General features: G+C 44.8%; 1 protein-coding gene across 4 annotated transcripts; it reads left to right on the top strand.

Moving 5' to 3' along the window:
• The first annotated feature begins 167 nt into the window (after positions 1-167).
• On the top strand, positions 168-22877 carry tmprss7 (transmembrane serine protease 7). 4 transcript variants are annotated; one of them, XM_076721434.1, is made up of 19 exons: positions 13442-13514; positions 14664-14805; positions 16049-16253; positions 16338-16468; positions 16571-16638; positions 16784-16977; positions 17053-17085; positions 17170-17398; positions 17552-17676; positions 17914-18026; positions 18144-18250; positions 18513-18649; positions 19104-19211; positions 19343-19450; positions 19541-19657; positions 20830-21025; positions 21909-22177; positions 22395-22531; positions 22638-22877. In XM_076721434.1, the coding sequence occupies exons 2-19, from the start codon at positions 14734-14736 to the stop codon at positions 22797-22799; spliced, it is 2511 nt and encodes an 836-aa protein (XP_076577549.1). In that variant the 5' UTR covers positions 13442-13514; positions 14664-14733; the 3' UTR covers positions 22800-22877. The 4 variants fall into 4 exon arrangements, 3 of the variants coding, with proteins under 3 accessions (XP_076577547.1, XP_076577548.1, XP_076577549.1); XR_013075798.1 differs by lacking the exons at positions 16784-16977; positions 17053-17085; positions 17170-17398; ... (9 more) ...; positions 22395-22531; positions 22638-22877 and adding exons at positions 168-667; positions 5806-7317; positions 8981-9424; ... (6 more) ...; positions 12641-12770; positions 12905-13280 and having other exon boundaries at positions 13440-13514; positions 16571-16643; XM_076721432.1 differs by lacking the exons at positions 14664-14805; positions 16049-16253; positions 16338-16468; ... (13 more) ...; positions 22395-22531; positions 22638-22877 and adding exons at positions 168-667; positions 5806-7317; positions 8981-9424; ... (7 more) ...; positions 12905-13280; positions 13629-14476 and having other exon boundaries at positions 13440-13514.
• Positions 22878-22992: the final 115 nt, after the last annotated feature.

Raw genomic sequence — 22992 nt, 5'->3', positions numbered from 1 at the left:
CTTTTTGTGATCTTTTTTTTCAATGAAGAGGTTTCCACAGTGGGCGTGGTGTCACGGTCACGGAGTCATATACTGACTTATGATTGGCTGTCAGCCGATGGTCACGCTGCGGTAAACCAGTAACCTCGAGCGTAACCTCTCCAAGCTCCGCCCCTCGCAAACACTGCAACAAGTGCATTAATGATGCTCGGCAGCTCACTCCTTCAAGAAAGACCTCCTTTAATTGGAATCACAAGCGAAACTGTGAGCTTTTCTCGAGCAATTTCCCAAGATATCAAATGAGTCAGAGTTTATTTTGTGCACATATTTGACTATCACCAGGTTTTGCCGGTCGGTGGAAGCGAAATTAGAAAACGCAGAGCTTGCGCAATCTAGAAGAAGTTTGTCAGTGAGCTCGTGAGCTAGCTCAAGTTGCTAGCCCGGTGTGTTTAAGGAGTCAGCCAGCCATTTGTCTCAGTATGTTGCGGGGGGACTAGTTAGCAGCGGCAGCGCACTTGTCGTGGGTTTTTGTACCCGACATGTTTCTACGACAGGACGAGGAGTGCGAGGCAGCAAGCCGTCGGACCTCAGAGAAACCCCGGCTCCTTCACCATGGCTAAACAAAAACAGCTGCTCTGTTGATGTGAGGAGAAAAGCCAGGAGGACAACATCAGCGACTATGAGCAGGGTGAGCAAAAGTTTCCTGTTAACTGCGTAACGACTGCCAATTAAATTCAAAACAAGTGATAAATCATAAAAAAAAAAATAATGCTTTAAATTATTGATATCACTCGTGGATCACGTTACAGCTGCATTGATTTTCCCTCTTGTGTTCTTGGTTGAAATGGGACCAGAGGGGGTTATTGTAGTGCATTACAGCCGTGGTTGTTATAGCGATGTGGGAGATGCCAGGCTGTGCAGGGAGTTGGCGAAGGAGGGGTAGGGGGCCACCGACTACAAAGAGCTTTATGGGCAAAGAAAGTTAATTAATGCAGAAATAAATAAGCAGTTTGGCCCCGAGTTCTTGATGAGCTTAGAAAAGTGCTCAGTATAATCTCCTTTCATAGCTCCTTGTTTTCAGATTTCACTTCATTCTCACAGCAGCTGCTACTGACACAGTTACAGTTATTGTAGGAGACACCATCAAAGTGTAGTCACAATTAATTCACCTGTTTTCTTTGCTCGTAGATGGACCTCTGTAGTAGAGCCAAACTGAGGTGTGTAGACCAGTCATTGTTAAGGGTCACCTTTGCTTTATGGAGGATATATAAAATCATTTTTACAATAGGGCTAAACAGCGACAATATAAGTTTGTTCTAGGCTGCTCGCCATTTATTACTCAGTTGTAATCCTGCCTTATGAAGGCTGTGCCTGCAGTTTATGAACTTATTCTGCATTAATTTCCTTCTATTTGCACTTCAGTCCACAGAGTGAAGGAATTAGTTTAACCAGCCATTTTCATTGTTATTTGCATTGAGGAAATACTGCGTTCATTATCAAAAAAAGACCTTATTCCAAGCTTGCAAACTGATAAACCAATTTTTATGAGTCTCAGATCCATTTGTAATATTAGTGGATTTGAACCTTTGAGAACCTTTTTGTTTCCTGGTTTTTGAATGTTGATGGAGCAGCCTTTTGATTATTGTTGCTCTGCTGTTAGGTTACACTGTTGACTGTTGACGACGAGGCTCAGTGGTGTTTTGTCCTCTCTAAGCCTTGTGCACTGTGTGGTGTTAGATTTCTGTCTGACCGTCTCTATGACAGACCACAGCAGATCAGGTAAGTGGCTGCCCGTGTGACAGTGGTGACACTCCCTGCTTTGGCCTCAACCTGTACTTCCCACGCACTATAGAAAGAGGCGTGGCGTCTCCCAATCCTCTTCCTCCTGCCACATCAAAAAAAAAAAATGAGGAACTAGGTCATGACCAAAAATGAGACTTTAACCAGGAAATTGAACCAGTGGTGTGTGTGGTCACCTGATCCTGGCCAGACATGTTGTCCATTTCAAAATCATGTAACCTGGAAAAAGGTGACATATTTCTTAAAGATACTTTTGGTGGAATTTCAGCCTTTATCTCTCAAATTTGACCTTTAAACTGTAGAGTGCACACTGCCCAAGTAGCCCCCAAGTCGGTGGGCTGTTTACAAGCTTTGGGTGTCACTCTCAGTCAGTACTGAATAGCCTAGTTGTCTCCCTGATTAGGCTATCATGTGTAGATGAAACCAGTCCTAAACACAGACTGGTAAAGCTCCACTAATCAGATTATTACTGGGGTAGAAGAGAAATAGGCTATACACACACAAACATACACACTCCCACTCCCACACACTGTTCCCTCACAAAGTAGATTTTTTTCTTGCTGACACTTTTAATCTTTGCCTGGAAACAGGTCATAAAATCAGCTAACGAGCATCAAAGCTAAAAAGATTTTAATATGGATCCAAATACAGAGTACTGAATATTGTGAAGTGTGTCTTAATCTAGAAGTTTATACAACCACAAACCTGAAGTAATTGTTTCACCTGAAACACAAAGTGCAGTGAACTTTTTCTCCAGTGCTGAACATATGTTCAGATTAAGTTTCACAGAACCCTTGTTACGCACACTGATTTAGCTAATCAGTCAATCTGTTCTTTAAAACACTATGTGGTGTTGTTTTGGGGCATCATAGAAGCACATCTTCCTCCCAGCTTTGCGTTTATCGAGACAAACAGACTAGCAGTAAATTGACAGCTTACAAAGGAATGGTGGTGTTGCTCCAGGGTGGTTGCGTCTGTCTCAGAGTGAAGCCAGAGAATGGAAAATGACATAAAAACTTGCTCTCCCTTGATACTCCCTGTCTGTTGGTCTTACAGTTTAATGCTGAGTTCATTTTGGCCTAATTAGATTTATCCCAGCCTCAGGCAGAACATACCTCTGCAGAGGTGAACTGTGGGTAGGAGGTCGCTTATCACCACGCATTTATGACTCCTTACATAACCTCCTGGGCTTCTTAGCCAAACAGCAAGGGAGTCAATGATTTAAATGCCTTCCTACCTCCTTAGCTCTGTGCACAAATACACGTAGTGTGCTTACACACACATGCACGTGGACTTGTAGCACTGTGAGAAAGGACACTCTAATTGTGTTTATGTTTTTGGAGTGCATGCTTTAAGCCCTTGTATACATGTTTATGTATCTGGGTGCGTGTTCATCCTCGTCTCTGGGAGTCTAATCTGAGGCTGGCTCCAGCTGGCTGCCATGTGTGGGGGGGGGGGACTCCTCCCTGAGCCCTTAATTAACTCTGGACCAGGGCCCCAGAGCGCCACTCCCATCCACAGTTGAGCAGGAAGAAGCCGGAGAGCAACAGTGATCCTGGTGCAGGAAGAGCAAAGATGATATAGGAAGGTTCAAGATAGTAAAAGTGATCTGCATTCACAGACAGTAGAGCGTGATAATAACATTATACGTAAGTAATATTTGTCTGGATGTTGCATAGCTGTATGGATGTAGTAGATGCTTTTTTGCATTTATATATTTTATTAACATATGTAATTTTAGAAAATATGTAAGAAAAGATGTGAGAGGTTAAAATTTAAACATTTGATCTTGACTTTTGAGATAAATTAAGAAGGAGAAAGATGTTTTCAGAAGTGCATCATTATGCCGATTATGACCATTTCCACAGGAAAAGACTGTCTACTATGAACATCAAAGCTAACACTGTTATTGAGATGAATGTATTCAGTCTAAAAATACAATGAGGCTCATAGATCCATAAAAGGCACAGTTAAAAGTCACATAAATTAACATGCTGTAGAGCACCTGGAGCATAAAACATATTGCATGTAGATTGTTGATGTTTTAAATCTCTGTTGTCTTCTTGCGATATACCATATTCACCACCTGCGTCAGCTCGGTTCTGACTAACAGCGCTGCCAAGTATTACTAGACACCAACTGGCCTGTGACAGTTGGCGCCAAGTTTAGGGAGAAGGCAGAAAGGCGTTGAAGGATAGCACAGTCGGTAGAATGGCTGATAGCATGCCGTGAGTATTCAAAACAAAAACAAGCTACTCGAGCTGTAGAAATTCCTTTCCTATCTCCTATCTCTCTGCTTGGAAAATAGATGGAAAAATTGATCGCGTCGATTTTTCCAGTTGCTCTCCAGCGCGATTCTTCTGTGGCTGAGGAGGAGGAAAGTACAAGAAGACAATTCAGCATAGCTTTGAAAGCAGCACATTGTTCACGAGGGGTGTTTACTGTCTGTCAGCAGTGGTGCTTGGCAGCGGTGGCTCTGTGTTTACATAAGCGTTCGGTGTGATGGAGCGAGCTGGTTGAAGTGACGGCAGATTCCACAGAGAGTTTGAATGAGAAAGCCCATCTGCTGCTGAACACGCATGGGGATGGGAGGTATGGGAGAGTTCCAGGATCCCTGCAACTTCCTGCATGTGTACATGGCAGCAGTATCAGCAACACTGCCTTCAAAGCTTAAAAGAAATGCCTTCAGTTGGTGTTAGGACTGAGTGATGCTGACAAAATCACAACATTGTTTGTTGAATACTGAATAGTAATGAAAATATATTGGAGGTGACTTTTTGTGTTAATAAGACACAGTTTTCCTGCAAGAATTAAGCTTTTTTTGCTGTTTTATCATCCTCAACACCAAAATCTGAGATGATGTCTGGTCTCAGGCATGACTATCACAGCCACATATCATCCCAGTGTGTATGACAGAGACAGAAAGACTGGGTCATGTTCAGTGAACCGTTCTGGAAAAAGCCTCTGGAGACAGGCAAGATGCCAGGACACTGGGATGGAAAATTTGCACGTAAACTTGCGCATATTTGCACAAAATTTGTAGTCATTATTGTCAGTATACTTTAGAATATTTGGAGAAGATGATGTGTCATCATGAAGCTTTTCAAACCGCAGTAAAAGCTGTTGAATCCAGTCATAAAAGAGACCTGGAGCAAGTGTGAATTCTGGAAACAGACGTGAGATATTTTGACATGTCACAGTAGGAGCAGCACAGACATAAATAATAAAAATGAACGATGGCTGAATTCCATTAGCTGCTGCATTGTCAGCATGCGCATGCTGGATCACTGTCGCACTGTCATGTCTGACTGAGACACTTGAATAGAACAGAGGCATCATTAATGGTATTAGCAATGCCTGGGCTTTAACTACTAATACAAGCTAAATGTATCCTATGAAAAGGCCTTTTGGTCGAAATCCTATATGGACAAACAATGAGTATTAGGATGTTTTGGGATTTTTTATTATTAAAATGCGTTAGAATAAAGAGTTGAACTATGTCACTGATTTGAAGACCACACAGCCCTCCTCCTCACCATCACCTCATCATCTACGTAATCTGGAGAAAACCAGGCAATTTATTACATTAATCACAATGGATTAGCAAATTTCATTGCTTAGTCACGCTCGCAAAGCCCCACTTCAAAGGCTCAGCTGCATTAGCCACTGCCCTGACTCACTCACTCACATAAAGCTGAACTTAGCACAACACCACCCCAACCTGGGCCTCAGCTCTCCTTGGACATTGAAATACAGCACCAAGGACAAATGCATGTAGTGTTCTTTCAGTGCAAGGTGTCTCTCTCCTCTGGACACTGAAGTATATTCACCTTTTTGTTAATCTGGTTTTCTCTTTATTCCCCAAAAAATCCTCATCTGTCTCTCTTGTTACCTGAAACTGTCTGATCTGCTTTTATCTGGTCAGCAGATTTGATTTTTTCATAGCAACCTTTGAATAGAACCATTAATTCTTCCACAATGCAAAATGCAAAGGTCCCTAAAATGAGTCTCTGTTTTGTTTTGCAGGTTGAACAAAAGGACAGGGTCTTGTCCACAAGCGAAGACCCTCTCCCATGCGTCCACGAAGCTAAAGCTGACCCTCTGATCCGAAGCCGACCCCTCAGTGATATATACCCATTACACAGTCGTGCTGACAGAGGCGCAGTCCCATATCTGCTGTCTGGGTGTGGCGCCCAAGTGCAGCCGCTGACTGCAGGTCCTGATGAGAACAGATTGAATGGCATCAACTCCTCGTCCTGGTCCAACCCGGTTATAGGTCAGCCTGAGGGAAAGCCGTACTCCTCAAGAATTATGAAGCTTTTTTCTAACTCAAAGAAGGGCCCTGTCCCTGCTCACTGTCCAACCACTGACAGTTCCACCTCAACACACAGCAACAGTGGCCCCCAGTCCTGGTCAGGGCTTTCAGGACTGGGTGTTGTGGACTCCTTCAAGAAGCTCCGCTCCTCTGTGCTCCAGGGTATACAGAGTCGAGGGGCCGTCACCAACGATGGAGAGCATGTTCCTTCATCAAATCAGGAAATGGCTAATGGCACTGTTGTGGCTAACAGTGACCCTGGTCTAGATGATGACATAAATCATTTCAAGGAGGGATACAGTTGTTCTAATGGAAATTTTACTGCACAATGTGGATCAGATATTGAGGACTACGATGATGAGGAAAACGATGAAGGAGATGGTCTTACACGCAACACACGGTTTTCCAGGAGTATCAGGAGAGCGTATGGAGCAGGACGCATTTCTTTACTTGACACAGGGAATGGGAGACTTGCAGGAAGAACCACAAATGAACCTACAGACAGTCAGAAACCAGATCAGACATCCAAGGAGAATGTCCAAACCGAGAACACGAATGGCAGCACAAATGTGAAGTTGCTGAGCAGACTGAGCAAAAGTGCAGAAAACCTTCATATATTTAAGGCACCTTTCAGACGCAAAGCCCCATCTCCAGGACCTCCTTCTCCTAATGAAGACCCCCAGAGGTCTGACGTGTCAAATGGAACACCAAGCATCCAGAGGACAGCCAGTGCCTCCTCAGTGGACCTCCGAGGCCGCAGGAAGAGCCCTGTGAAGCCCAAGGGGCCAATGCTGAAGCTAGTAGGCAGCATGACTGACCTGACTGTCCGACGCAGGCGGAGTCCTTCCCCCAGCCCCACTTCTCCATCTCTCATGTCACCCCTGAGTCGTCTCCATGATGACTACTCCCGCCGCGTGCCTTGCCTAACAACCAACGAGCGACAGCGCCGGCCCTCGCCCGTCAGAGCGCGGGTCCTGTCTGTCGAACACACCCCTCTGGTTCACCCACAGCCTCAATGCAATGTCAGCCCACAGCAGCACCAGGTCCTCATCAGCCCGGAGCCCCCATGGAGAACAGGGCCGACTTCACCTGGTATCTCTGCTCATTATGAACCGCTGACTGTAGCCACAACAAGTGCGGCAGAATGCGATTCATCTCCACTCAGCCAAGAAGAGGCTTCACAATGGCAAGAACAGACTGAGGTCAGCATGCTACCAAACGAGGTAAGGGAGTCAGGTCATGTGCATAAAGCTCACAGTGGTCTGTGCAGTCAGTGTTGCTTTACCTGTTTCTCCCTGCTTGTTGACGCAGAAAGATGTAGATATTCTGTGTGTAAAACTGTGGTGATCAAGCCGGGGTGTTATCTTTCTGCAGCTGGTGTGTTTGATGACAAAGCTTTTCACTGCTTCCAGATGGATAAAATGTACTGCAGCGAAAAGACAAAAAGGCTGCAAAATGCTTCACACTATCACACATTAGAAGCACCTTGGTCACAGACTTAGAAACATGGGATCGGGAATCATCAGATTACAGGCTTTCTGTAAAGTTTCAAAGAGGAAGGGAGCACTGAAAGACAGAGGAAATAATCTCGAACAGCGTGATCGTGAACGGGTGCCAATCTTTCAGTTGAATGGCATTGACCCTTGTCTTGGGGAATGAATCATCGCTTTTCTGGACTGATCTTTGAATCTGGCATGATTTAAACCCACTGAGATAAGTTCTCATGTCACTGTCATGGCTGTCAGTATGGAGCTAAAAGAGCTGGCGTGCTAAAAAAAAAACTAGCTGTGTGCGTCCGGAGTCCCCTTCAGTGTCAAATAAATAATGACGGGCGTAACCACTCTTCACCCTCCTTTTGTTGTCAGTTGTGTTTGATGTACTGACTTCTGCTGAAGCAAGGTCACATGCTGAAGCCAGCTGTTCTGTGCTACCAGGCACACTGAAGGAGCAGACAGAGTTAATGATTAGGCTTTGTTTATGATTAGCGGCCCTTGCGCAAAAATGGCTCCATAGTCCTGTTGCTGTGGGAAGATAGGCCGCTATGAGTGAGTCCGTCCCCTGCCTCACGTCTCCCCCTCTAGTCGCTCAAAGTCCAACACCATGGACACTGGGCCTGAGACAGCTAGCAGCACCACCAGGTAGACAGGATCATAAACACAGTAGCAGTGCGGTATCTGACTAGGATTTTGCCTTCGAAGATGAACCGGAAAAATCAGATTTGTTTGCTTTAGAAATCAAGTGGCTTTTTCTGGCCTCCGAAGAATTTAAAAGTAGAGACTGGGACATAGGCCATTCAGAGTGTTTCACAATGGTGCTAGTCAACTGTGTGCCTTTCCAGTGTATATGCCGGGGACCAGACCACGATCGAGAAAACCAAGAGGTGAGGTTTGATATCGCTGACTGACTAACAGACTTAGAGCAACCATTTCCAAATGAGTAACCTTTAGCCAATATTTGACTACTGAATATACAGTACCTGCTGACATACATGAAATGTGATAACATGTCATTGTGGAATATTTAGTTGCAGTTCTTGTTTGAACTTGATAAGCATAGGAGTTTGTTGTGTTCAATATGTGGAGCCAATCACTGTGCGAGCTTGAATATTTTCACATGATAATAAAGTTTCTCCCGAGAATCCTGATAAAGTTCATTGAAATAGTTTCACGCTGATTCTTGTGGTTCTTCCATGAGATCCAACCAAGATCGTTGCTTCTGGTTGAAGCTTTTATGACTTGCAGTACCATTTTGTTCTGTTTCTGATTAACAGATGTTCTTCCCGGCAGACGTTATGTTCTTCATCTCTGTACATTGCAGGTCATTGAACAGGGGAAAGTCAATATTATCATCATTAATGAGTTTTGAAATTTTTCCACTGATCTCTAGGGAACATCCGACCAAGGGCAAGTAGCACTGCTCCAAGCAGAAGATGTCTCTCCAACAACCAGCAGCACACCTCCTATCTCTCCAACATTTCTCTCAGACTCGCCCACATCACCCACAGACGCACCCCAAGCTTCTTCCACAGAAATATCCGCCGTCAAGCCCAGACGAAGGAGTGGACGTCCAAGACCTCGGCCCATCTCTGATTACGGCCAGCTTATTTCCAGGAAGCCCTCCATTCCTGAGGAAGTGGCAGAACTGCGCGCTGAACAAAGGACAGCAAATGCATCACTGCATAAAGACTGCAGTGGTGGGAATGCAGAGAGCCTTGAGAGCTGCAGCATAAACGGAGACGTTCAGGCCAGGAGGCAGCGGCCAATCTCAGTGATAGGAGTCGGGGATGTTTTCCCTCCTGATGCTGAGGAAAAGGATGACCGCCTTCCTTCTGTAAGCCTTTAAAGTTGCAGTTTGCACCTATTTTATAGACTAATTGAAAAATTGTGAAAATAATCGATAATGACAGTAATGTTTAGTTGCAGCCCTACTGTCAAGAAGTTGTAGGCTTTATTTCTGTGTGACATTGAGTCATCGGGAAGGTGGTGAAAGCCAGAGAAAGTGAGCTCTTTCTAAATCCCAGGATGTTTCTTCTTTCCCTTCTCTGCAGCCCCTGTCGCGGCCTCCCATCCCCTCCCACCAGGTGCCCCCCTACAAAGCAGTGTCAGCCAGGTTTCGCCCCTTCGCTCTCTCCCAGAGCACCCCCATCGGACTGGACCGCGTCGGGCGGCGTAGGCTCCACAGGGTGCTCAGCGGTGAGAACTGGGGTTGTTGCTGATCTCATGTTTTAAGTGTGTGGGAAAGCAGAGTCTGGGAATGTCAATAAGTGTGTTGGAGGAAATTGCTGGCGTGGAGCCGGGTGTGGGTTTGCCTGCATCTGTGGCTTGTTTACCGGATTGCATAAATGTCGTCAGACTGTTTTCAGCTCCGTTCATATGTTGCAGATGGTATGTCCGAGTGCTCGGCAACACTTGATGACAGCGTGAGTGAGGAGGAGGAGGGCAGCTTTGATGAGCTCACTGATGTCACGCCCTACCTGCAGCCGGGGGTGGAGCTCTCCGTGCTCAACGAGGTGAGGATGAGGATGGAAGCTGGTCACGTTGCAGCACTTGCAAACATCTTCTCCAAGGATGTGGATTGAAATTATTATTTAACATGCATCTAGTTGTAAGCATGCCTCATGAACAGCCATGTGAAAATGTATTTGTGTGTGTGTTTTCAAGATGTTTGGCTACGGTTAAGCAGAACAGACAACCGCTGCAGTGTTCACAAGTCTAGACGTAATCTTACATGTTAGACATGGGCTTAGGCTGCATGTAATTGTATCTTTATCTTATCTGTGTGTGTGCTACTCAGTGGATAAGCTCTGGCCATGCGGTGTATGCTGAGGCTCTGTGGGACCATGTGACCATGGAGGAGCAGGAGCTGGCCTTCAAAGCTGGGGATGTTATCCGTGTACTGGATGCCTCGCATGAGGACTGGTGGTGGGGCAGGGGGCCTGACAGGGAGGCCTGGTTCCCCTCCAGCTTTGTGAGGGTAAGTGGACTTCCTGACCTACGTGTCGGACGCATGTTTGCTCTCCAGCAGCACATAAAAGACTCGCAAACTGGCTTAGCTCCAAGCAAACCTCACCAGCCCTCTTAACGGTGTGTGTGGAAGTGTTCAAACCTCAGAGGTTCAGCTGGTTTCTGTGGTGACCGGAGCTGATTGACAGATGAGTCTTAATTAGGCAGGCTGTGGTAACCATGGTGAGGTTAGTTGATTGGCAGATAAGCGTCTGCTGTGTAATTGCCTGGAGCTGAATCAGTGTTGCCAAACAGGAGCATGTTAAGCTTGCACATGTTGCAAAGTGATGTGGAAATAGATCTTTTGTAGTTATTGTCCTCCTCTTATAATGTTTCACTTATGATCTGGATATTTTATTTACTTTAATTAAATCACAACAATGTGTCAAGGATCATATTTGTTCGATTTGATTGATAGTGTGGAGGTTATGTTTTGTTTTGAAATCCTGACTTGAAGGTAGCGTTTAACATGGAGGCTTATTTGAATGCTGTTCAGGAGGCCCCATTGTTTGTGTGGTGCATGTGTTTCAGGTGCGAGTGAACCAGGAGGACTCGAGTGCAGAAAGTGTGGAGAGTGTAGCGGATCAGGAAGACCCAACTCCCAGGGACACACACAGCACTCAGCACAAGGAGCAGATGAGAACAAATGTTGTTCAGGAAATCATGAATACTGAGCGCATCTACATCAAGCACCTGAGGGACATCTGTGAGGTACAGGCCTCAAAGTTGGAGCCCGTTATGTTCTTTGATTTAATCTCTTGAGCAGTTCTACATTCTAACTTTTGTCATAACATATTTAGAATAACATACATTTGTAATTCAGAAATGGCTTAACCATGTAGCACCTCCTGTTGGCCAGTATGTGAACTGTTTTCATACCTGCTGTCAGTGTAGTGAGCATGCTTTTTTTGTGTAACTTTCAGGGTTACATCCGTCAGTGCCGTAAACACCCAGACATGTTCACTGAGCTGCAGTTGAAGACCATCTTCAGCAACATAGAGGACCTCTACAGGTTTCAGAGGCAGTTTCTCAAAGACCTGGAGAGGAAATACAACAAAGACCAACCACATCTCAGTGAAATAGGCTCTTGTTTTCTCTTACAGGTAGTGACTACACACAAAACATGCTCTAATCCACTTAATCACTCTGTTCACATGTACAAAATTTAGTTTTTTTTGCCCTTATTCCAAAAAGGCTGCTCACGTGGTGAATGAAAATGAATATTCCAGTAATATTCCAGTTTACATGCAGTCGGTCGATCCAAATCTTAATTCCATGTTTCTTTATTTTCCAAAGGGAGAGGGCTTCTCTATCTACTCCGACTACTGTAACACTCACCCAGCAGCCTGTGCTGAGCTGCAGCGCCTCATGAAGTCGGGCAAATACAAGCATTTCTTTGAAGCCTGCCGGCTCCTCCAGCAGATGATCGACATTTCCATCGCAGGTTTCTTGCTCACGCCCGTCCAGAAGATCTGTAAATACCCCCTGCAGTTGGGAGAACTGCTTAAGTACACCCCCAAAGACCACAGGTGCTTCTTGGGAAATTCATAACTTCTTATAATACTTGTAAGAATTGTACATTTTTAACATCACAACACTATTTATAGCTGATACACTCTACACATAGAGTGTACAGCATATTGATCATAAGCTGTCTGCTGGTCTCTATGCCACATCTGACCACATCTTATACCAGTTAATCACATAATGAAGATGGTTTGACTTGATGAGGCTGTTGTGTCTGTAGCATTACTTTAAGTTGTCTGTACAATGAAAACTATAAGTGAGAAGCTTCAGTAATAGTTACAATATATAGTTGCATCCACTAACATTTAAGCAATTGAATAATAAATCGTCCGTTCATTCATTAGCTCATCTGGAGTTACAGAGATCTGCATAATGTTCAGAATCATGTCACCCTAGATAGAGAAGTCATGGTGTTCCAGTGGTTTGCGGCACTTACTGTAAATGTAAATGTCCTCTCTGTCATTTTAATGTCTAAGGTGGACCCTGTGCTCATTGCTCCTCTGCTGATTTATTGCAGTGACTACGATGGAGTGAGCAAAGCGTATGAGGCCATGAAGAATGTGGCCAGTCTGATAAACGAGAGGAAGAGACGGCTGGAGAGTGTCGACACCATCGCTCACTGGCAGGTGGCCATTCTGCGCTGGGAGGTGATGACAGCTAATCAATATTCTTCTTTTGCTCTGGTTATTGATTAGAAGTACCTGTATGTTTTGCCAGCCTCATGTAAAGAATATTAGATATATTAGATAAGTGCACTGACTATGTAAACATGTTGCTGCAGGGATCTGACGTGCTGGAGCGCAGCTCAGAGCTGATCCACTCTGGTGAACTGACTCGAATCGTCCGACAAGGCAAAATGCAACAGCGCAGCTTCTTCCTGTTCGACCACCAGTTGGTCTTCTGTAAAAAAGACGTCCTGCGCAGAGACCTGCTCCACTACCGCGGTCGGCTGGATATGGACCAGACCGAAGTGGTGGACGTGCCTGACGGGCGGGACCTGGACCTGGGCCTGACCCTGAGGAATGCTCTGCGCCTGCGCAACGCCTCCACCCTGGAGTTTGTGTGTGTGCTGTGCTGCAGGAAGCCCCAGGACAAGCAGAGGTGGTTACAGGCCTTTGCCAAGGAGAGACACAGAGTCAAGGAAGACCAAGAGATGGGTGAGTCGTGCTGAATTCCTCCCATTCGTGACACAAAACAGCAACTGTGGGTAGATGTCAAGTGAAAGGTGAAAGGTGAACAGGGTAAGAAGATTGTTGGAAGAAGGGAGTGGTCAAATATTTTGACCTGAAGGTGTATTTGTGTGTGTGTCTTGGCAGGAATGGAAATCAGTGAAGCACAAAGAAAACAGGCCATTGTTAATGCCAGAAGAGCCAAACAGGGGAAGAGCAAAAGTAAGAAAGTATTTAGCTTCATACCTGTGAGCCAGTTTCGACTCATTTTTAGCTTTTGATTTTCATTCATTTGATTTTTTTTGTGTTTGTTTGTTTTGCTTGTTCACCTTTTAGCCATTGGTTACTCTGGTTCTGTCCCACCGCACCACCAAACCCTGCACCCACTTCACCAGCGACACATCACCATTCCAACCAGCGTGCCTCAGCAGCAGGTCTTTTCACTGGCCGAGCCCCCCAAACGAAAGCCTTATCACCTGTTGTACAGCATCACCCGCAACGCCTTTTTCAGGAAATGAGGCTTTTGCTCCCTGATCTTTTTTTTTTTTTTCCCTCCCTCCCTGTGCATGTTCACAGCACACCCAAACCGTCCAGAAGACTCAAAGAACACTTTATTTTTTTCCTGTATTTTCCTGCTTTTGAATGTACAGTTCTGTTTTTGTGCCTCATGTCTTTCTCAGTGTCTGTTTTTGTCGCATGTTGACCTTCAGTGCCTACAATTTGGAGAGGGGCATGACTAAAGTGTTAAAATACTGACTCTGTCCATTTTGTTGGTGTGTTAAAGATGCTGCTCACTCAAAGAGACTCCCACCCCTTTGTCTTATTAATTCCAGCTGAAAGATGTTTTTTTTTTTTTATGTTTATGACAACAGTGTATATTCTGCTTTTACAAACATGGTTTTAGTTTATTTCACAAAGGCTGGACCCTTTTTTTTTGCTGCTCGTCTGTCAACTCTGAGCACAAAACAGCCAGAGGATGAAGTAACTGACATATTCACCTTCCCTGTTAACACTGTAAATAAAACTCTTGTACAAACATGCCTAAGGAGAATGTCACTTTAACATCATTTGTTTGCTTGCGCAGCTTAACCACTTCTTGTTCCTTTTGATTGCTGAGCAGCTGCAGCTTTTAGTATCAGTTCATGTGAATTTGCTAGAAGTTAATGAATGAAACATTAGCCATAGGACTGGAGGAGGTACGTTTCCATCAGCGAGCTCCCAGTTTCTCCACCTCTCGCCTGTGCTGAAGGATCTGGTTTCACACACCTGTCGGCCGTGCATCCAGGCAGCGTGCTGTGTGGCTCTGCACAGTGTGTGTGTGTGTGTGTGTGCTGCTGTTTTTTATAATATAAGGCAGTTTTTGTTCTGAAGGAAAGAGAGAATGGATCTTATTAACCGGAAATCAGGAATTAGATGATACTCCTGGAGGGATGCCTGTGTCATGGGCGCAGAGCGCGAGGAGAACGAGCAGACGGGCGGAGACGATGATGCCGCTCAACAGGACGCTGCCAGTGTGAGTAAACGTGTCCTTACCATAGTGTTATTTTTCTAGAGGCGCCGTGACTAAAACCACAGAATTTTAATCATTCTGTCACATTTTAATCAAACCTGTTTCTCCAGATTAAACCCTGAAGTTTTGAGCCTGTTTGCACATCAAAACCTTTAAGTCACATCTTTTCACATGTTGCTTATTAAATATGTCTAAAGTAGATTAAACATCAGCTTTTTCTTTCCCGTGGGAGTCTATATCCTGCTAACTTGTGATGGATGAAGTGCCGCTTGCGCACAGTATGGGATGACACTGAATGAATAATATATGTGCGCTGGGTAACCCAATGAGCACTGAGCGCTGCATCTGATGGAGTTACGGTCAGGCATTTCCCTCCACAAGCTAAAGTGAGCAGTAATGGAGCATCAATACCAGGAGACACAATTATTAGTGGCAGCTAAATGTTTTGTTTAACTTAAACTGATGTTCTTTTGCTGCATGCTATGATGTAATGAATATATTTAAAATACTTGCTCACTCATTTCTCTGTGTGTTTGGGATTGATTAGCATATTGTTCAGTCTACTGTAATATAAACTAGCTGGTCTGGATGAGGCACAGTGATAAGAGATGAATGGTAGCTGCAGGTCATGCCCTCGTGATCCTTCTCTAGTAATTTAACCTACTTGAGGTCCTCGTGCCCCTTTTGTCTGAACACTAAATCCTGAGGGCTCTATAACACTTGGTGAGGGATCTAAAGTATCAAGAGGAGGACTGAACAATTAATCAAAGTATTATCACAATTGCAATATGGCTGAGTGCAATATCCAAATTGCAGGAGCTGCAATTTTGTTTGATGAAAGTAAAATGTCACAACAAGGCATTATAAATGAAGCATTACTGTGCTGCAGAGATGCCTGGCCTGCAAATCATATTCTGCAGACATAAGGGAGCATGCGTGTTCACAGACCGCAGCAAAAAATCACATCATTTTTCTGTTTTCAGTGAAAATGAAAGGCAGAAGTCACCATTCCCACTAAAAACTTGACTCATATCACAATCGCGACATGAATTATTTTTTCATATCATTCAGCGCTAATCAAAAGACACTCGTTTGTGCTTTTCACATCATTTCAGCATCATTAACCACATCCCTATTAGAATCCACACAGATTGAAGTGACAACATGAAAGGGCAAGTAAAATTTACAGCTTCCACGGTAGCTCTCTGCATTAGTGTATGAATGTGACCCCTCCCCTTGTCTGTAGATTGCAGATGTGTCTGTGGAGGTGGCCACAGTTGACCACACTCTGCACAAGCTCTGCAGGAAGTACAGGAAGACTAGACGGAAGCCCAAGGGACTCAAAAAGCTGTGGGCCCGCTTGTTGAACATCCCACACCTCGCCGTCATCATCACAGCGGTGGTGTTTGTGGTGGTGGTCATCATGTGGTCTCTGCTGTGGGTCTTTATATGTAAGTGAAAGGATCCTCATCCCACAAGAATGAATAAACCAAGCTCTCTAACTGCACCCTGTAACTCAGACTTGATGTCCGTAGTTCGCAGGGAAAGCAACAGTGGAGCGTATTTTGCAGGGATGTTCCGTGTTGCCAATGTGGAGTTTATCCCAGAGTACCGCCAGGAAGAGTCCCACGAGTTTGTATCCATGGCAAACAAAATACAACATGTTGTATGTATCAACGCAACCCTGTTATTTGCATGTTTAGTGGTCGCTGCTGAACATGAGAACCGAGAAAGTCTTAACGCTAATTGCGGGTGTCTGCTGGTGTAGGTGAGCAATGTGTACAAGATGTCCTCTGTGGCCAGACTCTACAAACAAGCTGTCATTTCAGACCTCAGGTACAGTGGACCCCTTTGTCATCCTCATGAAGCAAAAAGCTGACTTTTATTATGTAGTTTGTGCCTCTGAGTCCAGTTTCAGACACGACTGAGCGGCACGCCTTGTTTTTAAAGCTCTAATGTAAACTCTGTTTTCCTCACCCAGCAACAACAACAAGGGCGGCGTGCTGGTTCATTTCTGGATGGTGTTTGTGGTGCCTCGACTGAAGAGCCCGGCGGTATGTGAGGAGTGTGTCGGAGCTATTTTCAGAGACTCCGTCCACACCAGCATGAAGAACAGGTCCTCTGTGGGCTACCTGCTGGGTCTCCCAGTGGATATAGACTCCATCCTCATCAATGGTGCGTCAGTGTGTTTACACATGCATTTTAATTGCATTCATCAATGCAGAGGTTGATTATCGTGTCTTTCTGCAGCTGTTCAGAGATCAGATTTTACATCAGGATCAGGTAGGTGATAATACTTAAGTTGCAATTAAAGCTGCAGTGTATGTCATATTGTGTGTCTGTCAGGGTGTTTTTCTCCTCTCCCAGGCTCACAGTGTGTAGATAAGCTGTATGCCAACCTTCTGGGGGCGAGGGTCCCTTTAAACGTCTTCTCGTCATGGGGCGGTGTGAGTTGCCACGTCAAACTCACCGCTGTCCCCGGCTCTCTGATCCGCCTGACCGTCACCTCGTTCCTCATTGAGCCCAGCGACTGTGTGAGTGATGCCCTGACTGTGTACGACGCTCTGCTGCCCATGAGAGGGCGCATTCTGCACAGGTGAGTCTGCAGCGTCCACTCCACAGCTCATTCTCTTGGACAGCTGGCCACAAGACGCTGTTCTGTTTTTCCACATATTACAGCTACGAAAGGCTTCTTCCCATTAAGTTCTCTGAAAAGTTGCGTATGCTAAAGTGCATCTCTGTGCTTCAGGCTTTGTGAGCCGGTGTCCAGCTCCTTCTCCCTGGTGTCTACCTCCAATGTCATGCTGCTCTCCTTCAGAATGACTAATGGCAACAAGAGCTTCAGAGGACACTTTGAAGCCATTGCTGAGCAAAGTATGACACATTGCTTCCCAACCTTTTTTGTCTTCCTGCATGTTCACTTTAAATGAAGTCATATCTACATGTGACCCACCCCTGTTTCTCTTATCATCTTCCGACCCTTCAGATGTATCTTGACTCCACTTTGGATGTCCCAGCCACCAGATTGGGAACTGCTATTAGTGCTGCTTAACATACAGTATTGTCAGGAGGTGGAAGTGCAATCCTGACGTCTGTCTCTGTCTCTCTCAGTGTGTATGTCTCAAATTGAGACCCAGTTAGACCCTGATGTCACTGGTCAGATCTACAGCCCTTTCCACCCGAGCCTTCTGCCCCCGCAGTGCTCCTGCACCTGGAGGTTTGAGGTAGGGCGCACACACACATGCACACACTCACGACTTGTGAAACTGTGGGTGAGTTTTTCTTAACTGGTGACTTAAAATAACTTTTTATTGATTGATTCTGGTTCTGTTGTCTTCTAGACCCCTAACAGTGCTTTGGGAGTTGCTCTGCAGTTTCAGAACTATGTACTGAAACCAAAGGACATGAAGAGCTGTGACCACGGCTGGTGGAAGGTCAATGAAATCATGTATGTGTGTAGAGCTACATGTATATACTGTAGGTTTAAAGGAAAAATCTGAATGAAAAGCGAACAATTTCATATGTTTTTTTTCCCATTTTTATAAATAGAATCATAGATAATGTCGTCCCTAGTTACAAGGAATCATCTTTTCAAATGGTGGATATGTTATTTAGGAGTTATTTTTACAACGCATTCAATTGTGCATCTACTTATTCATCCCACAGCAACATCCTGTGACGCTTCGTTAATGGTCCCTTTCCTTCCATAGTTTCTGTGGCAGCTACGTTGGACACGACACAGTGTTTCGGATCGCTGACCACAGCCCAGAGGTGGAGTTTCGCTGCAGCTCACGTAACTCCGCTCAGCCTTTTCAGGCTTCTTACAGCAGCTACAATATCAGCCAACGTAAGCAGTGCGGGGTCCAGAGTGTGACTCATTACAACAACCAGGATGCACTGTAGGAAATGACAGATCATAGGTGTTTCATTGTGCTCCAGCGTGGATGTGAGTTAATGACTTTGTTTTGAAGAGGACTGTAAAAAATGACACAATACTTTATAGAGAGAGAGAGAGAGAGAGAGAGAGAGAGAGAGAGAGAGAGAGAGAGAGAGAGAAAACGTTGGAACAAGACACATGAATACATTGGATGGACTTTATGCAACTTCATGTGAAAAATAATGTGAGCATGGACTTGCTGAAGATAAAAATAATTAAGTAGAACTACTTTTGCCACTTTTGTGTCACTGCTTCTTGTGGTGCCTTTCAGTCGATCATTAGAGAGGAAAATAAAGTTTGTTTTATGCATTTTTCCTCTGTCACGTGTCCATTTTACCATGTCTCTCCCCGCTCATGTGTGCAGCCTGTCCAGAGAGCCACTTCCTGTGCTCCACGGGACTGTGTGTGGAGAAGAGTCGACGCTGTGACGGCCTGGACGACTGCCAGGATGAGAGTGACGAGGTCTTCTGCTGTGAGTTGTCTTACAAGTTACATAATAATGGTTGTTAAGAAAGGAGTGTGACATTTTGATTGCTGTGGTGCCCTGCCCTTTCTGCCTGAGGAGTCAGTCATGCATTGGAAAAATGTTGCATATCTTCACAGCAAGACCCACAAAGAACTGTGGCGGCAACAGTCCTCTGCATCCTCTGTTTGTGTGCAATGGAGAGACCGACTGCACCAATGGAATGGATGAGATCAACTGCACTCAGGGTATGAATTCTTATATATTTTTTGTGCAGTATTTTTACCCTTTCACCCTTTAATCACTAGTAATGGCAGTGTGTTCTCTGCGTTTGTCAGAAACAACCTGCTCTGCAATCAGGTATCAATGCGACAGTGGCTCCTGTATCCTGAAGAAGAACGCAAAGTGCGATGGTGTTCATGACTGTCAGGATCGCAGTGATGAGGCCGAATGTGGTGAGCGCTCCACGTCACCTGCTCCATGTGCACACCTTGAAGTTTTTTTTAACCTGATATCCATACATATTTTTTTTAGAGTTCCCCATCCAACCATTTTTTTTGTTGTCTAGTAATAAATCTTACAACTTGCATCTTTAAAATGATGCCAATGCCAACATACAGTCTGATGCAGTGGTGTACTTAATTCATTTTCAAGGATTGGAAATTTGGAATAGCTCAGAATCACGCTCAAGGTGTTCTGCCATGCATTATCAGCATCATATTCCAACCAAAAATATGCTAAACTTTCGGACAAAGATGCCGTTTCCTCTAAATTTTTATTGTCATCTTAACTGTCTTCCTCACAAACATGAAATTGTTTGACGCTTCTTGTCAGGAACATGTCTTCAATGTGTTTTCATTAAAGTAAAAACCTTTCCAATGATTTATCAACTCAGCTTGAGTGTAATCCACAATTACACATGTTTGGTTCCAGCTGAATTGTTTCTTAATGAAACATTTGGTCCTTAGTCATTGTTCTACCTCTGCACGGCCAGAACCTTCATGTGGCCTCATGAGAAAGTTGTTGATATTTTATAATCCACTGGGCACTCAGCACCAAACCTGCTGACCTGCAGCACTGAGGTGACCCAGCTGTAATAGCTTTCTCTGTTTGCTGTTATTTTATCATGATGGGGTCTCAAGGTGATGGGAACAGGCTTGTCTTTGATCGCTCACTGATACTGAGCATACTGTACTGCACATGCACCTGAGTGTGTGTGCACATGCACACACTCTACTTTTTAATAAGGTAGCAGCAGGCCTGTCTGTCACGGTGATGACTCAGCATGTCAGCAATAGTGATTAGTAAGTGTTCAGACACACTCCTACTGGAAACTCTGATACAGGCACACTGAGCACATAGAAATCCCTAATAGATCAATAAACTGCACGTAATATTAATAATATTAATAATGATATCACCAAAGGATACTGTTTTGTTAGAGGCAATGATTTTAACTACATTATGACAGTATATGATATACTGCATGTGTCCATATATACTACACACCCCTCCAGGGCCTTTTTTGCACATGCACACACACAAGCTCTGTGCTCATTAACAATAAAACCAAAGTTCAGTGTAATATAACCAGCGTAAGAACAAAATCCATCACTGTGCTCCTCAGCCTGCGGTCGTCCCTCCTTGGTGAACAAGGTGGATTCATCGACAGGACCTGAGCGCGTTGTGGGTGGGGTTAACTCTCTGGAGGGGGAGTGGCCGTGGCAGGTCAGCCTCCACTTCTCTGGTAACCTGTACTGTGGCGCTTCTGTCCTCTCCTCTGATTGGCTCATCTCAGCAGCACACTGCTTCAGCAAGGAAAGGTGAGTCCCTCTCGCTGCTGATTAAGAACATTCTCTTACTGTTGCATGATCACCGTGATGACGACAGTGAGTTGAACTCGCAGGGTTATTTTACAGAGCAGCAGGCCTACAGTAACTGATAATGTCGTGGTCCCCGTCTTTTTAGCTTGTGACCCCTTAAAATAATCTACTTGAAAACACCCATCACAATTTATGTGTTGTGAGCTTTTCAACCAAGTGAAATATGCAAGTATGAGAGGAAAAAAAGCAGTTTTGTGTGACAGAAGTTAGTTTTATTAATGCATCCCTTTGGTTTTCTTGTGACCCCTGATTGGCAGCCACTGTCTTATGTAATGACTATGTAATAATGTTTGAATTACTACATTCAAAATCATACTTTCAAAAATTATTAAATTATTCTTAAGGATAAAATAATAAATCTTTTTTTTTGCGAGAAACTTGATAACATCCCATTATTACATAATTTGATAGTACTAAGTTAAGCAGTAAATCTGTACCTGATCCTCACTAAAATAAGGACAAATCCAAACATATAAAATAAGGAGAATACAATAATTACTTTTTATATCACTTGTAATTCATATTTTTACTTCATAAGGTCGTTAAACTTAAGTAACAATTATCAGGCGATAATGACGTCTGTAAATCACCTGAAAATGTATTACATTAACAGTTTTTTTTATCACATATCATCATTCAGTCATATCATGACAAGTCAGTTATTACATTATCAGATAAAAGGCCTCTGGCTAATCGTACTGATTGTATGAACAACCACTCACTTTCTTGTACAGATCATCTCAATTGTTATCAGGTTTTATTATGTACAGTGTAATCTCCAACGCCTCCCGTGCCTCTGACCTCTGACCTCTGACTCTCCCAGGCTGTCTGACCCGCGTTACTGGAGCGCCCACCTCGGCATGCTGACGCAGGGTGGTGCCAGGCACGTAGCGGATATCCAGAGGATCGTGGTGCACGAGTATTACAACGCGTACACGTTCGACTATGACATCGCCCTGCTGCAGCTGAAGAAGCCCTGGCCTCCCTCCCTCAGCCCGCTGGTCCAGCCTGTGTGCCTGCCACCACCCTCACACACTGTCACCAACAGCCACCACTGCTGGGTCACCGGGTGGGGATACCGCTCCGAGGAGGGTGAGCAATGCCTTGGATAGAGCTCAGTGACTTTTACACTCCTAAAGGGTGGGGGTTGTCAGACAGGGCTATTTTGCATGAAGAGATCTAAAAGAATAGTACTAATACAGTAAGTAATAAAAAAAACTGAATGTTATTCATGATGATACAGATACAGCACAGGGTTTCTCCGGTCTGCCATGATGGAGCTGTATGCTTCATGCTTTCCCCCCTGCAGACAAAGTGCTGCCGTCAGTGCTGCAGAAAGCAGAGGTGTCCCTGCTGAGCCAGACTGAGTGCAAGAAGAGCTACGGACCTGTCTCACCACGCATGCTGTGTGCTGGGGTCCCCTCTGGAGAGCGAGACGCCTGCAGGGTGAGCTCACGTCTGAATCACCTGCATTCAGCTTTATTCTAGCAAGGCCGGAGCATTAAAAGTCGGCGTCGTGCTTTTTGAATCACCTGCACTCTTTGTATCTCAGGGCGATTCAGGGGGCCCTCTGTCCTGTCAGGCACCAGGAGGGGGTCGCTGGTTCCTGATTGGCATCGTCAGCTGGGGGGCGGGATGTGGCAGACCAAACCTGCCTGGGGTCTACACCAGGGTCAACAAGTTCACCTCGTGGATCTACAGCCATATCAGCTGACATGATATCTTATTCATCCATTACCAACAGATGTTTAAATATCCTGTCGCTGGCACCAAAAATAAAAGATCAATCAGATACAGTGTGTTGTGTGTTTCCTAGAACAATTTTACTGATATTACATGGTGCTATTCGGAGCCTGCTGCATTCCTCCTTTCAACTCTGAGACTGAACCTTTCCCAGCCTCACGATG

The sequence above is a fragment of the Chaetodon auriga genome, chromosome 21 (genome assembly GCF_051107435.1).
Source record: "Chaetodon auriga isolate fChaAug3 chromosome 21, fChaAug3.hap1, whole genome shotgun sequence".
Lineage (NCBI taxonomy): Eukaryota > Metazoa > Chordata > Actinopteri > Chaetodontiformes > Chaetodontidae > Chaetodon > Chaetodon auriga.
The sequence above is the reverse complement of the archived record's forward strand: the minus strand, read 5'-3'. Positions and strand labels throughout refer to the sequence as shown.